This window comes from Lissotriton helveticus, chromosome 11 (genome assembly GCF_964261635.1).
Source record: "Lissotriton helveticus chromosome 11, aLisHel1.1, whole genome shotgun sequence".
Taxonomy (NCBI): Eukaryota; Metazoa; Chordata; class Amphibia; order Caudata; family Salamandridae; genus Lissotriton; species Lissotriton helveticus.
Genome location: NC_136072.1, coordinates 669,572,948 through 669,590,083, shown reverse-complemented (window position 1 = coordinate 669,590,083; position 17,136 = coordinate 669,572,948). Strand labels below are relative to the sequence as shown.

At 44.0% G+C, this 17,136-nt stretch overlaps 1 protein-coding gene across 1 annotated transcript in view; it reads left to right on the top strand.

The window, feature by feature from the left end:
• The window catches only part of LOC144791758 (zinc metalloproteinase-disintegrin-like VLAIP-B), a 4,238,988-nt gene that overhangs the window by 2,106,172 nt on the left and 2,115,680 nt on the right, over positions 1–17,136 (top strand). Inside the window, exon 12 of the mRNA XM_078666527.1 lies at positions 957–1,134. Coding sequence (XP_078522653.1) covers positions 957–1,134 — 178 coding nt within the window. The remainder of the gene's footprint in view (positions 1–956; positions 1,135–17,136) is intronic.

Here is a 17,136-nt window from a genome sequence, read left to right as displayed (position 1 = left end):
CCTCACGACGGTAAATGAAAAATTGCTGTGATGGGTTTTTCAGTTCCAATCGTCGCCAATTTATTAGGATACAAAAACGTGGTGTAAAGGTGGATATTTATTTAAGGTAATGCATATCAAAAGGCCCACATAGAGGTGGAAGCTGTACGTGTTGCTCCTGACGCAGGAGCATGTAGATCTGTCTCAATATTTCAAACATCATATGAATACTTATACTAGTGTTCTATGAAGTTACATCGTAATGCGTTTGACATTTTATGGGCATTGTAGTCTGGAGTAACATTACACTGAAGAAGAATAGTAAACACACTTGGGCAATATTGCTAATGACATATGTATAACAAGGGGTATTTGGCAACTCTCAGGTCTTCCTCGACGAATGACACAACGTTGGCTTACTGAATAACTTTCTGGGAATGTTCGTTCACATAGTTTGTTGACGTATACATGTAGTATCCTGCTTTTCAGTGAATTGGTTTTGTTTCCATTTTATGTTATGCATTTCCCCTTTAACTTGCTTGTATACATTTCATTATTAGTGTTCTAAGTTCCTGGATGTGCTCTTGTCCTTGGAATAAATCTACTTTGTTTTACTACTATTCTTCTTCAATTCATTTCAATGATACTACAATACACTAGCTGGATGTGCAGATTCTTTCTCGGTCAGAGAACTATATTGCTCTACTGACTTTAAGCTCAAATGTCAATAAAGCAATTTCAAATAAATGGTACTGCTCTAAGAAACCCATGAATTGTGATGGCTTTAATTGTCCGGTACAGTGGTATGAAGATGAGCACTGTTCGATGTTAGCAGTTTTTGATGAAACTCTTGTGTCTCTGTGAAACTCTTGTGTCTCTGTGCACTCTTCATAGCTGATATATTGCTTTTTTATGGCTCATCATGAGCCAACACTTGCTACTTGGATGACACAGGTGTTCTCTCTCTTGCTTTACAGGCAGCCACCGCCTAAAGTATTCAGCTCGTGCAGTAAAAAACAGTATCAGGAATTCATTCTAAATAATATGCCCGAGTGCGTGCAAAATAAACCGGATCTGAGCGATCTTGTTGCTCCTGCTGTGTGCGGAAATAGCTACACTGAGGCTGGTGAACAGTGCGACTGTGGTACACCGGAGGTAACAGGCGCTTACACAGATATATCAATAGCTGTCATTTCAACCGATACATAACAAATAGCAAGATATTGTGGAACTCTGACACGGAAGTATCTACTGACTTAATATACCACTGCTTGTATGTTTTATAAATAATATAAATATATTTCCCTGTGAGCTAGAGAAGAGCTTGGGTTTTGATGAAGAGCATTTTGATGTTTTAACATGTGCGCAGGAATTAGTGTTTTTGAAGCTGAATACAATTTAAACAACTCAACGTCCTTTCTTTTACATTTTACATTCTGTAAACACAAATAAAAGTTTATAGAGAGGTGCAAGGCGCTTGAAGTCTGCTAGAAGTAGTCTACTTCTCTAGATGGAACGCACGGGAATGTTCTCTCCAGTGCTCAAGGAACACTTTCATTTGGGCGAGCCCTTAAGCCAACCGGCATTTGAATGCGTTAAACTAAAATTATATCAGATGTTTGTAGGTTTTGTTCGACAATATCATGTTTTCACACTGTGTTTATTCACAGCATTTCATCAACATTATGCTGCTATAATGCAATATTACATTCTTATATTTATGCAAAGAACATTGGTCCATACATGAGACAGGTCCAGGACGGCGCCCATTCGATATATGCATTGCACATAAGCAGGTCATGTCTATGACCTGGACGCAATTTCACTGTCCCCAAAACCCACAGGGCATTACCTCGGGGCATAAAATCCTTCAGTGGTTCATAGATACTGCACATAAGGCATCGACTGTGACCATTCTCTTTCCACACCATCCCCCTCAATAATACCCTGTCTGAGCTTGAACACAAAATGACAGTGTAATGCTATTAAGGTGTTTTGGATAACTAGGTTTGAGTTTGAGTTTGAGTTTAAAAGTTCTTGTAAAGCGCAACGTATACCAGCGGTTTCTTGGCGCTATAGCTAACGGGGACTGAGGTTAAAGGGAAGGAAGGAGAAGGGAGCAGTTATTCAAAGGATTTGGTGAAGAAATGGGTTTTTAGGCATTTACGGAATTGTGGGTAGAGGGGGATGGAGCGAAGGTCAAGGGGAAGAGAGTTCCAGAGGGTGGGGGCAAGGAAAGCAAATTTGGAACCGCCCCACTTCTTTCTCCGGAAACGTGGGATAGAAAGGAGGGACTGGGAGGAGGAACGTAGGGCCCTGGTGGGGGCATAAGAGACAATCTCAGAGGAGATGAAGGCCGGCGCCAGACCTGATCGGGCCAGGAAGGTGATGGATGCGAGCTTGAATTGAATTCTAGCTCGCACGGGGAGCCAATGAAGAGATTTCAGGAGTGGGGTAGAGTGGTGGAACTTGGGGAGATTGAAGGCCAGGCGGGCCGCTTGGTTTTGTATTTGCTGTAGGCGGCGCAGGCTGTAGGCAGGGATACCAGCATATAGGGCGTTCCCGTAGTCCAGGCGGGACACCACCATGGCCAGGATAATAAGTTTGAGGGCAGAAAAAGTGAAGAAGCGGGACACCCTACGTATAGTGCGCAGTGAGAGGAAAGAGGAAGACACCACAGAACTAACCTGGGAGTGTAGGGTGAGTAATTTAGGTGTAGGTGTATTTCTCTTTCAGCTGCACAGATGGGAGGCACACAGTCGATACTCTACCTTGATTTGTAGGTCTGGTTTGACGGTGCAACTGTCAGCTCACCTTATGTGATCAACATAGAGCTTTCACCAAAACTCCAATACAAAATCTTGAAAATGGTGATGTAGGTTATGATCTGAAAGTAAACATTTTAAAACAATGATGTTTTTGCAATGTTTTGTTGACTGCATGACTGGACTCACATTAAGAAAGCTTAGCTTCAATATAATATGACTGGGGCGTGATAAATCGATGCCACATACGAAACAGGGATATGAATTGTGTTAGGCAGTAGATTGTTTTGTTAAATATTCGAAATGAATATCTATATAATAGCCATATTTATGCCTCCAAGTGCCGGGCTTAGGATACATTTTTTAAAAAGTAGTATTTCCTCTGGGTTATTTGAATGATTAATTCGATTTACAGCAATCCAAAATGGTGCTCACCATGAAGAAGGCTCATTATCAGAGTTGAAACTCTTGGGTTCCACTTGCTATCTACTTTCACCGGAATCCAAGGACACATGATGGTCAGTATGAGGTAGTGGTTGTTTGAATTGATTGTGGGTCACCTGAACATGAACACGTATGCCACCTCGCAAGGGCTGAGGCAGGCAGCATCAGGTCCTCTCATAAGGAATGGGTTATATAGGTTATTTTCACTCATTGTAATATAAGGAACGCCGGTGAAAATAAATGGGCCCCAGTGAAATATATTATTTGGAGCACATTTTTAATAGAGGCAGATATAATAATACATTACCACTCTGTGAAAGTTAAATTCAATTTTATCATCTCAAAACAGCAATATTGACTTGAAAAGAACAGCGGCTCTGCATTATAGAATCAATCAGTGCTTAATTTGAGCTGTGGTGTCCGGTATCAGCACTTCATTGTGAACACCAGCACTTATGACAATCTGCCACATTGTGGCGCTGTGGTGTAATTTAGACATGAGCAGGCCAACAGTAATTTATTAATTCGATATACATTTAAAACTAACTGATACCTGCTGCCTAAGCCAAATTGTATAGCTTTGGGGTCCTGGAATAGCCTGCTTTGTCATACTTGCAAGAATGCTTTGGTTAGCAATCGTGTAGCTACTACCACTGGAAGCTTTTGAGGCCTCCTGACTAGGGCCCTGGAACTTATTTTATTAGAAATTAAGCACTGTAGGATCTTCACCGATAGTCGTAAATGTAAAATATTCCCACCTGTGTGCAGAAACAATGTAATACTTCATTTACCAAAATATAGTGCATGTATTGCATTTTAAGTAATAGCTACAATTATCTAAATGCTTGCCCAACCTCAATAGCCTAAATAGACTACATTTTTCCTGATTTTTTTCTTTATCAGTAGGACATCAAAGGTGCACGGGGCAACATTCCAGCAGGAAATCTAACTTATGTTGCAAATTTCAAATATTAGATCCAACCCCTACGTGAGAGAGAATATGAAGGACAATAGAGCCATTGACATTAAGGGGCTGATTATGATGTTGGGTGAAAACTTTCCACCCACCACCACCTCGGAATCGGGACCGATCACTCACGTCCAACCGATTACAATCCAACCGAACACTGTTCAGTCGGAGTCCCATTGTTTCCTATGGGAGCCTGTGTTCCGCCTGACAACACAGGCTCCTAGGGTGAAAAGGGGTGTGTGTGTAAAACCCTGCACCCTGTCACAGGCGACCCATGGTGCCTGCTGCACAATACAGGGTTTAATAGGGGGTCCCTTAGGTACCCCCTCAACCTCCAACCAGAGGCCTCAGGATGAAGGGCGCCCTGCTTGGGGCCTCCAAAGTCACCTTCCGTCAGCCTTTCCTTGTTGGACAGGCAGACTCGGAAAGTCTGGTTGAAATCGGCATCATAATCGCGAGGTCAGAAATGGGGTCCATAGAGGTGTACAATGCGGTTCTGACTGACACAAATTCGAGAGCCAGTCGGAACTGATTCTGAATGACCATGCGGTTTACAATCTAACTGAGAACATCGTAATCGGTAAGGCAGACTGTAAACCGACCAGGTCGGTCGGAAGTGTTCCGAAACGTTCGGGGAGATTCCGACTTTTGGGAGGAGGCTTTCTGCCCGATATCACAATGAGCCCCTAAATGTGCACAGGACTGAAGAACAACCATTGCTGCTTTAAGGAGGTAGAAGTTTCATTCCCCTAGCGTGCTTTGTGCTGGCAGTTGCCTCACAACCTCAGTTGGTTTTTTTGCTCATGCTTAGATGTCCTCAAAACACTTCAGGTTAAGCATATTGATCAATTTAGTATCGTTAGCAGTATAATCGGTACCAAATCTAGATTCCATTTAGATGCCAAATGATCAAACTTATTGCCTTTATTGTTAGAAAAATGTATAAATGATACCTAAAACCTCCTCTCTGCTGTCTTTCTAGAAAGTTCAAGAAAATCATTATGTGCTGGATTCATTTCGTTCACATACAAATGCTGGAAACAACATTGAAGCTGTAGACATAAAAAAAACGTATTTGGGCATTGCATAGTCCTTCTACAACTCTTCATATGAAAGAAAAACACCCTCATTAATCGTCTGGCCTTGGATATCAAAGTTCACATCTTGCCAGCAAGATAAGACATGTGTTTACATAGTAGGTGCAAGGTTAGGATTGAAAATTATTCATATATACTAATTAAAGCCCAAAATGTTACAAGATCTCCTTATATTCTGCCATATACTGCTCCGGCGGCGCAAATCCTAAAATTAGGTTTATAAGGTCATGCAAAGCCACTTTGCGTGGCTTTCAATGGCCTCCTAGACATGGAGTAACTCAAGGCAGTGCAAATCACTGCATTGCCGTATTCTGTGCTAGAGAGGTTTTCCATGGGTGTTGCAGTGGGTGATCCCACACAGCACACATGGATTTTGATGCATCCCCAGACTTACAAACCCATGTAAACCTGGGGAAGCGCCAAACCTTATACCTCCCAGGGGAGGCGCAACGATAATAAAGAACTTTTTTTCTCCTTGTTTTTTTCCTCTTTCCACACGTACTGCATTCTACAGCACACATAGAAAGAAGAAAACTCCTACAAGGATTGTTTTTGTGCCGGAAGGTCCCCCTTACTGTACAGAACAATTTTGTTGACAACACAGGCACATTGCAACAGGGTGCATCGGTGTCTGAGTTGGCACATAGGCTGCCAAAACGGCAGCAGCGCTGGGAAAAGGACAGAAATACACCATAGTAGATAAATATTGTGCATTCCTGCCCTTTCACTTTGACGTAGGGCAGTGCCGCAAGCATAAATGAGGCTTCTACTGACATATCGGCTACCTTGATAACAAGGAAAAGAGTCACCTAGTGGCAGCTATTCTCTTCTCATGCCTGCTGACATTTAATAAATTAAATGAGGAAACATAGTAGAGCCAAAGAGATGGAAGTGAAAGTCTTCCCAAATTGCACGGAATCTGAAGGTATTGAAATGCATAACTTTTTTTTGCCAGATAAACTTTTGTCAGCATTCTTCTACTTATTAAACAATACCTTTGGAAATGAAGGGGACTAGATCTAAAAAGGTTACGGTATCGAGGCAGAGTGGGCTTGATCGTTACATGTACATAAAAGGACTAGCATATGAGGCCAGAGGGTGCCCCCAGAAGTATACAAATATATGGGGATACTGGGCACGATACATAGGGATTGATCTACTCCCGGGACCCAAGGGGAGAAAGAACCATGCTGGAATCAGATTTGTAAGTATGTGGGGCAAGGGTTGATTGGTGGGAGAGGGGTGGGGTGACAAGGGGAAGAGGGTGGAAGAAGGAGGGGAGAATTGTCGACTGGCGCTTTGTTTTTGTTTTTTTATTGTACTCAATGTTCATTTTTATTTCTCTTGTTACACTGTGGTGTACTTTCCAAAAATGCAATTAAATTTGTCTTTAAAAAAATTGGTTATTAGGTAGTATTACCATCTTACTGACAATACCCCTGCCTATTAGGCCACGGTAAAATTTGTTCAATTTTCTAAAAAATCTCAAGTGATCTTAGAAATAAAGAGTTATAATTTAACGTGATAATCTCCTACATCTTCATAGATATTTGTACACCAAGATATGTTGCGGACTTGACACGGTAGGATTCTGATGTTATTGAAGGTAAATTAGTCAATATATGTTTATTTCGGGGCCTAACTCCATAAAAGTTAAAAGTACAATATGCATTTGATAAAACACTGATATTGTTGAAATGGACACAATGGACAAAATGGTTGTTAACAACTTGGCAAACCACTCAAGATAAAATGCAAGTACATAATTATCATAACATTAAAAATCAATTACCATTTGCTTACTTTTAATCTATGCATGAGACAAATATGTACTTATACAGAACACTATAAGAGTAAATGTGTCTCATTTCTTAACTCTGAAGCTGAGCAAGTAATTCCTAAAACCGAGAAACATACATAAGGGGAGATTCCAATATCTTCTCGTGTTTTGACATGCAAAACAATGCATGATCTATATTTTCAGGTTACGCATACCACATCTTTGTCTACTTATGATTGTGAGTTTTCCATTAACATTTTATATGCAGGATACCAAACCTACATTTAATAAAAAAGCATTTTTGCTTGGTTTGGTAACAATTTGTCCAAGACATTTTTCAATTAAACTACCATTTTGTGTACACTGATGACTTCAGCACACAACACAATCAGCTAAAAGAAGGGCTGAGATTTGAGGACTATTTAATCTTGGTGAATCATGTATACAGTCCAGGAGAACGTCTGTGATATCATTAATGTATAGAGACGAAAGGGTCAGTGCTAAGCCACATCCCTGGTGTACACCGCTGTGAATAGGGATTGTAGGAAGCTGGCTTTTTATGTAGTTGTGCCAAAGTAAGGGCACACCACACAAAAAGTCCAGACAACCCTTATTGAATTTACAGGGCTTACTTTATTAATCCCTAGTACTCCATTTGTGGTAGGTTGGTCGAGTAACGTAGGCTTATCATATAGGAGTGTTAAGCATTTGTTGCATTTGATTTTTATATGATTTTAGACACCAAGGGCCCGATGTAGGTCTCCAATTACCGGTCGGTAACGGCCGATTTCGGCCGTTACCGACCGGTATTTTGGAATTGACATGTGGGTAGGCATAATGCACAGAATCGGTATATTTACCGATTCGGTAAATTTACCGATTCTGTAAAATACAGAATCGGTAAATTTACCCCCAGCCCTCAGGATGCTCCACTGGCTCCCCGTGAAGGAGCGGGTGAAGTTCAAGGCGTTATGCACGGCCCATAAAATCCTGTATGGTAAGGGCCCCCCCATTCTTTTTAATATGGCCCGTCCTTACAAACCCACACGTCTTTTGCGCTCAGACCAAAAACATCTTCTGCAGTCAGCGAGAGTAAGGAGAGCCCGCTCTGGGGGCAGGCGTTTCTCAGTGCAAGTGGCGACTCTGTGGAACTCTTTGCCCCTTAAGATTCGTTCAGAGCCCAAGATACTTCTGTTCAGGAAACTCTTAAAGACCTATTTGTTCCCACAGTAGTGTTTGGACTTGACTCTCTCCCCTTGGTTCTGTCTCGCGCCGGGTTGCCCCCGGGTAAGCTGAGCGCGCTACAAGTTTCATATAATAATAATAATAATAATAATAATACCCGGTAAATACAGATGTAGGTGGCACTGAAAACAGTGCCACAGGCCATTACCGATTCGTTATTTACCATGTAATACTATTACATGGTAAATAACGAATTCAAGTGTACATGCACATCTGTGCATGTACACCTGTGCCATGTGGCACACAGACATGCCCAAAGGGCATGTCTGTGTGTCACATGGCACACAAGCCAGTAACAGGGGTGCAACAGGGTGTCAAAGTGACACCCTGTCCCCCTTGGCAATTCAGTATTTTTACTGATTCGGTAATTACCGAATCGGTATTCGCCATTGATTCCCATGGGCTTCAAGGCCCATAGGAATCAATGGCAAATACCGATTCGGTAATTACCGAATCGGTAAATACTGAATCATACCGATTCGGTATTTTTTACCGAATTTCTACCTACATTTGATTTACCGTTTCATGAATACCGAATCGGTAAAATTCGGTATTTATGAATCGGTAAATCACATTTACCTACATCTAGGCCCAAGATCTTTAGAATACTTTAAGTACTTTTGGTGTTATTGATTATACAACAGTAAAAGTTCTCAAAAATATGTTTTTTGAGGTATGAGCCTCGAACGCAGTAATGTTAACCTATGGGAGGAAAAATATACACAGCAAATACATATTTGCAGTCGGAGTTCAGGGGTGCCGTTTTAGATTTGAAGTGCCAGGGTCAAAGGTCCAAAGAACCACCAACAGTTTTGGGTTACTTTCCCTGAGGTGTCCAGGTGCAGGTCGGGATCGTAGCCTCGAGCGCTACAACATAGAAGTCAATATGGACCTGAAACAAAGGCTGCAAGGAGGGACTTGTGGACAAGTCAGGGTGAACCCAAAGGGGGTTTCCGGTCAAGAGGACCCCTAGGCCAAGGGGCACAGTTAGGAGTCATGGCCTGGGCTGTGGAGCTTGGGTGCAAAAAGTCTTGGCTGGCCGGCCACTAGAGTTTGCGGATCTCACAGTTCTGCAGAAGAAAGGAAAACATAACAACAGGGCCACTGTGGTCTTGGATCTCATCTGTCCTGAAGTCCCTCAATGTGCAAGAAGGTTTCCAAGGTGGTGGTCTCAGGGTTGGACAAAGAACAAGCCTTGGCTTGTGGAAATGCCCTTGAACTATTAGTGGGTATTAGTGCACGGAGTGCCTGGAAGGCCTAGCATCTCAAAGCAGAGAGAGGGAGCTGACCTCCTAGAGCCACAAAGACCTCTTCCTGATGCGACGCTCACTCGGTGGGCCCGATGGCCAGCAACACGGTGAACTGGACCGATGTGGTTGGTGCCTTCAGATTCCAGGGGATGGCCTCTGAACCCCAAGGGAGATGTTAGATAGTTGACAAAATGCTGGACAGACCTCTAAGAGTTGAGGAGGATGCAAAGCTGCAGGACAAGTCAGGTCTTTGCGATTGTTGAGGAGCAATCAGAAAGGCGTGGTTTGGTGGCAGGTTCTATGCTGACCCTTGGTTCTAGCGGTGCCATTTCTTCTTTGTCCTTCTTCTGTTTCCAGGTAGTGGAATCTAAATCCCTGGTGTCAGGGAACCCCTACATATTCAATTTAGGGGTGTTTAGAGGAGGATATGGTAGTAGCCAATGGGCTTACCACTGGGGTGACTACACCCTTTATATGACCACTTCCTATGGGGAGTGGGCAAAACCCTGACCCTGACACCTCTATTTTCACCCAAAACAAGATGGTGAAACCTTTCTCTGGCTCGTCACTTCAGGTAGCCCACCCTATGGGTGTGATCAGCATGGGAGTGAATATCTAATTTTCCACCCGCTCTGATGCCAATTCGGCCCCCAGGCAGGGGGTGGCATTTCCCAGGTCTGGGGGGAAACCAGGGTTTCAGTCAAAGGTGGCAGAGGCTTTTGTAGCTTCTGGCCCTGAGATGTTACTTTATTAGCGATCCTGCTGAAGAAGATGGGAACACGTTCTGCCAGCAGGTATTGTTCCTGACCTATGAGAGCACATGCTCTCCATTGCAGGGGGTCAGAAACTTGTCTGTGGTGACACATCAGTCATCATACTAAGTAACTAGTAAGGTTGCATAGGGCACCTCCAAGATGCCCTCTGGGTGCACGTCTTCATAAATCTGATACTGGCATCGGTATGGATTTAATAAAGATGAGATGTTTGGGCAGAGGCATGGTCTGGCCACAAATGAACATGGCCGCATAGCAGCGGAACTCCGTGCTAAAATACGCTGCAAACAGCAGCAGTGGCATCCCTGGAATAGTGGGGGCCTCCCATCATGCCTCCATGTCTTGCTGACTGGCTGCAGAACTAGATGCTGGCACCCCAAATCTAGCAGGAGACTCCTTCCCAGTCCCACACTGACTAAAGTGGGTAAAAGCTACTGCAGCCTACAGTGAGGCTAGACACCCAGCCTGGCCAACCAACAGTGGGGAGTCCCACTCTGATGGACTTTCTTTTTACAGCTGCTTCTCCGGCGGGCCAGTGGGGGCCCCAAATTCTGCTCCCCCACCATGATCTCGAACCATGCCATACGGCCCCAACCCAAGGTACGTTCACTCTGAATTTCAGCCTGTGGAGGTAACAAAGCCATCTGGTGAATCCCGGGTCAGTGGCCCATGAAAGATTTGCGGCCTGACCTTTGGTGGACCTCTTACATAAGGTGAGACCATGGCACACAGTGAGTCGTACCACCGGGCTAGACCAACCTGCAGTGGGGCACCACACCTTACGTCCATGTCCCCTTGTCCTCTGCTCCTGCGGGCTAGTGGGGGCTTTGAGACCTGTTCCCACCACCATGCCCACCGTCTGCAATGTGAGGCCCCAACATCAGGCCTACTCCGGCTGCAGAGGCACCAATACCAACTGGCACCATACAGGCTGGCAGCCCATGCAGACATTAAGGCCCAAACCCAGATGGGCATGTACAGTGCTGAGAAGCCACAGCCCACAGTGTGCAAATTCGTCTGACCACCTGCTGCGGGGCTTCATGCCAGGGTACCTTACTTTTCTTGATCGCTGTCATTGTGGGCAGGTGGGGACCATGCCCCCTGCTTACACCCGCAAGGCCATGACCCTGGTCCTGTCGTACATTGGCAGTGGTGGCCTTGGTGCCATAGGGCATCTTATGGGCCAGCGGCCCACAGAGACATTGCAAACTATCCACAAGTGGCGCACCAGGCCCCCACTTCCCTCACGCTGGGGCTTTGTCTCCAGACTGGTCCCTGGATAACTCCTGATTGACACCTATTGGACTACCAGCGGGCCGGCTGGACAGCAGCAAGCACCCCTTGGTCTTGGGGGTTCACATGAAGCCTGTGAGCACCTGCCTTTACTACACTTTGAGGCTTGCTCCCTCCTCCATCAGATGCCAATGTCATCCCTGACTCGTGGGCCCTGCACGTGATCTGGGGATGTCTCCTGGCAAGGCGACGGGTAAGCCCACAACAACTACTCTCTACAGAAGCCCTTAACCAGGACCACTCCACGACCAGTCCCCAGAACGCAACCCTACCTGAGCCCAGTCAACCTCTACCCAACATAGCCGCCGCACCGGATGCCACCAAGGAGCAAATATTGAGAGAGATCTCCGTTGTGGACTGACGGCTGGAGTGCACAGAGGCAACTATCTCCACCCTGGCCTTGAGACCAAGTCCATCCATGCAGATATAGCCAGTTTCCAGAATCACATGGGCGGCCTGACCCAGCGTGTCTCCGTGTTTGAGAACCACCTCAACACCATACAGGATCAGAATCAAGAATTCTTATTCCTATGTAGCAAAATCATAGACCTGGAAGACTCGAGCAGACAGTAGAAAGTTTGCTTTTTTGCTTCCCAGAGGGCGTGGAGGGTCCTCACACCAAATCCTTCCTTGGGGCCACACTCCAGAAACTCACAGGACTGCTCTTTGACCCACTCTTGGAGATGCAGAGGGCCCATCACATTGTCACGCCGCATAGGGTTGTGTCCGCACAGCCTCTCATAGCCTGCTTCCTATGCCACGAACAGGCCTAGCAACTAATAACATTGGCCCGTACCCACGGCCGGTACACATTTGAGGGGCATGAAATCCGGATAGCAGCAGACTTTTCCAAGGAAACCAATGAATGCTGCAAGGCCTTCCTCCCCCTTCGGCCCTCTTTCGACAACTGGACTTTAAGGGGCCAATTACGATGTTGGTCGGAAGGGCATCCAAGAGTCTGTCGGATCGTCATTTTCGGATGCAGTTTTCCCAACAGACGCATTACGAAGACACCAACTGATAGACAGATAGACATTCACCCAACTCACTCGCCCATACATTCACTGAGACACTTTTTTCATTCATTGTTACAGTTACTCAAACATCCACTGATTCACCAATACACCTTGGTATGTTTATTTAAATAATAAATGTTTTAATAAACAATCACAGTCACTAGATGATGTCATCTGAGATGTCATCAGTGAAATCACTGACCATGTCATGAGTGATGTAATATGTGAGGCCATAAGCAGTGCATTGCGGGCATGAGTTATAGTTAGCGCTAACTATAACTGCTGACTTGCACTAGTTTTGTATAAGTGAAATCTCACCCTATGTATCTGTGTATATATATATATATATATATATATATATATATATATATATATATATATATACGCGACGCTCAGCTCCAGAGAATGCCCCTCCGTAGAACCGCACTCGTGAAACCAAAAGTTTTCGGTGCTCACACCAGCATCATTTATTTACAGAGCTAACAGACGCGTTTCAGCATCAAGCCTCGAGCACCGAAAACTTTTGGTTTCACGAGTGCGGTTCTTCGGAGGGGGATTCTCTGGAGCTGAGTGTCGTGTTGTTGCGGGCACCCACTACCGCATACCGCACCCACCCCCAAGTGCCTTGACCTTCAGTGGGACAGGGAGCATATATATATATATATATATATATATATATATATATATGTCCAACAAAAATGCCCCAGCAATGAAAGGGCACACGACAGCGCCCCTTACCAGCAGGTAATTTTGATGCCTCGTGCAGCTCGTCTCAACTGCCAATCATTCTCCATAAAGCCGACGTGTTTCGAGGCTTACACGCCTCTTCATCTTGGGATAAGAAAACAGACATTGACGGTTCACTTTGTAACCAGGTGTGTTTATATTACCAAACACCCTCAGTGGGTGGTGCTTAGTGCCGTCGTCAGTCTCCATGCATTATGGGACTCGTGGTTCTTTAAAGTGAAAAGTCAGTTCCCTTTGTAGGTTCAATGTCCTGTATATATTAAAAGCTTTGTTCCTCCTTTGTAGGTTAGGCATGGTTGGGGCGGGCTCTGTAAGCATGGAGACGCTGTGCCGCATGGGGAGAAACCGTTTCCCTCCGCAGCCTTTCTTTTTAGGGAAATGGTGCTCCTTTCCACGGCGGGCCGCCGTGTAAATTTCGTGCCCAACAAAAATGCTCCAGCAATGAAAGGGCACACGACAGCGCCCCTTACCAGCAGGTAATTTTGATGCCTCGTGCAGCTCGTCTCAACTGCCAATCATTCTCCATAAAGCCGACGCGTTTCGAGGCTTACACGCCTCTTCATCTTGGGCTAAGAAAACAGGCATTGACGGTTCACTTTGTAACCAGGTGTGTTTTTATTACCAAACGCCCTCAGTGGGTGGTGCTTAGTGCCGTCGTCAGTCTCCATGCATTATGGGACTCGTGGTTCTTTAAAGTGAAAAGTCAGTTCCCTTTGTAGGTTCAATGTCCTGTATATATTAAAAGCTTTGTTCCTCCTTTGTAGGTTAGGCATGGTTGGGGCGGGCTCTGTAAGCATGGAGACGCATTGGTGGTTCAGTGGTAGAATTCTCGCCTGCCACGCGGGAGGCCCGGGTTCGTTTCCCGGCCAATGGACCTTGCACTAAGCACAACCCACTGAGGTTAAGAATGGAAATAAAAGAAGCTGCAATGTGAGCGAATGATGACATGTTTATTCAGCAGCCCTGGAAGAAGAGGAATGGAACCTCGAAACGCGTCGGTACAAAGCACTGAATATCGGAACATTAAGACAAGCTGCATTCCAATGCCAGAATGGTGAGAGCGCTGCAGTGTGCCTTCTCATGCTTACGGGCACCTTTGTATATATATATATATATATATATATATATATATATACATCTTCACTAAAAAAACATAGGTTTTACAGACGTTATAGTTAGGAATTAGCATTTAAAAAACATTTGAAATTCACAAAAAAACCATAGGTTTCAGGGACGTTATAGTTAGTTGGACATTTGACTCATTTAAAACCGCAGAAATTTGCCCGTTATAGTTAGTTGAGCTAACTATAACTTGCGCACCCACAAAGCAATGCTGATGATGTCACATATTACATCACTCATGACATGGTCAGTGACATTGATGGAGCAAGGTTGCATATGAGAAGCGACTTGCTTGTAATTAACCCTCTCTAATAACCCGTAATGTACTAAATCAACATTTCTGTTCTATTAATATTGCATTACACGACATCTAGACGAAGCCTGCATATGTGCTTTTACTGACGATAATCCACTTTCACTAATATGGCTGCTGCTATGCGGGTTTTCTTACTGCGCATGCATCTGTCACACTCACGTGACATGACATGACGTTCTTTCTGCTTTGGAGGGAATCTTTTGCTTCTGGGCACTAGAACTAAGATGGCTGATTGTGTCCTCACATGCAAGAAGCTTGCGCCGCTGCTTTTGCTAAACTGTTCGTTCTGCCTAACCTACATCGCAATAGTTAAAATAAAGTAATGGGAATAGAGTAGAGATAAATGTTATACAGAACATTAATTTATTCTTGTTCTAAAACTGTTTCTTTTCTATTTTTTCATGTAAAGATAAATCTTGGGCCTGGGTGGTGTTATTACTCCATCTTTAAAACCCACACTGCGCATGTCAAACCCCATTAGAAGCTTAAGTCATTCGTCATTGAACCAAAGCCAAGCTTTCATCACACTAAAAGATGCGCCTGGGAACCTGACTTGCTGACCCCAAGCGGAAGAAAATATTGTTAACATTGTATTTCTATAAGAACATCCATTGTTGGGTGGAATAGAGATGCATGGGAAAATTAAATTTGATGGGCGGAAACGTTAATAGAATATTCAGAAGTTAAAGTTTCATTTTAGTATGGTGTGATGACCTCTCCCCGTCTCTTGTCCAATCAAATTTGGGAATCCTTAAACTTGCAACATTGGGTGGTGGTACACTGACCTGAAAAATAGTATCTAGGGAAGGCTTAGTTAGTTAATTGTCCGACTTGTCCGAATAGGTGACCTGTCACTGACCCACCGCACTCAATAGGTGATCGAGAGCAGAGGTGCTGCGGAGCACTCTGTTAGAAGATTCGATAACCCAATCGGGGTTCGGAAGTAAGTGTGCTGGCGGAGCACTCTGTCAGAGAATTTGATAACCCAATCAGGGTTCTGACTGTTAGCTGCAGAGAGGGTTGTAGCGTTGGCATAGCAACTTTAACTGTGGGTGCCGGTCTCAGCCTGTGGTGGTCTTGTCCTGATCCAAATCTGGTTGCACCTATCCTGATTTCTGGTCGGCACCTGTTGGCCCGCTGGCACTTGCACTTTGGGCTCTATCTTCTAACTGACTCGTGGCCAGGGTTAGTTCTTCACACCATTCTAGGTAAATATTCTATGGTGGTATGTCTTTGTATTGTTTTCTTCTCTCTTCCCACCCTAATGTCAAATGCGTAAAGACTGCTGTGTAAAATCTTTACATATCTTCATCTTGATCGTTATCTCTCTAATAGAAAGATATTTGATGTTTAATATTTGGATTAAGATATTTAAGGAATTTAGATAAAGAGTTTAAACCTTTCCCGAGTTTGTGGTTATTTTATGAGTGCAAATGTTATTATTCTACCTATTATTCTAACTCCTTTGATCCCTTAGGACTTTAGGTACCAATGACAAAGATTGGTAAGTCAATGATATAGGCCCTAAATGAAATTCATAAATCACTGATTAGAGTAAGTGCACAGGTTACCTGATTAAACTCACGATAAGTTGTGTTATTTTTGGGCCCAGGTGAGTATGGTAAATAGAGTCTGGTGACCTGCGCGCTCTATCAGTATTTCTTTTGGTAGCAGCAGTATGGTTAGGGTTTAGTTAAGATAGGTAGGTAGTTATAGTTAGCTGGTTTAATGGAAATAATTTTTGCATATTTGAAATTATATTATTGATTGTATTGATTTATGTATTGACCAAAATTGTTCGTCCCTGTTTCATGTTTTGTCTGGAATCCCCGGGGGCAGAATAGCGGGTGGTAAATGGAAGCCACACTGCAGTGAGGTCACTCCCCTGTAGAAAATAAGTGCATGGTTAGGTAAATCCGGAAGCACTATTTAGGGATTTTCTGTATGAATGTGTGAATAAATAATATCAAAGAGTTCCCTAGCAAAACATTTTATGTGATATCACCTAGAAAGGGTCACATTGAAGGAGTAGTAGGTTCTTCTGAGCTTGATTGATAGCAAAGGGGTTCGCTGGTGAAACTATGGCCTTAGTATATCCCAGAGGGGATAAGTCTGAAGAAGTAGCAGGTTCTCTAATGCTTGCGTGAAGGGTAGACAGAAGGGATCTACTCGTAGTATATGAAGAGTAAGCGAAAGGGACTTACTCGTAGTGAGTGAAATTTCTCTCTCTTTTGAATTAGTCACTCATGTACAATGGCCAATGATTTTACATTGTTGAATAATACGATCTGCATTAAGAGTGAGAAAAATTAAGTGTTCACTCAGAGCCGCGCTGGTAT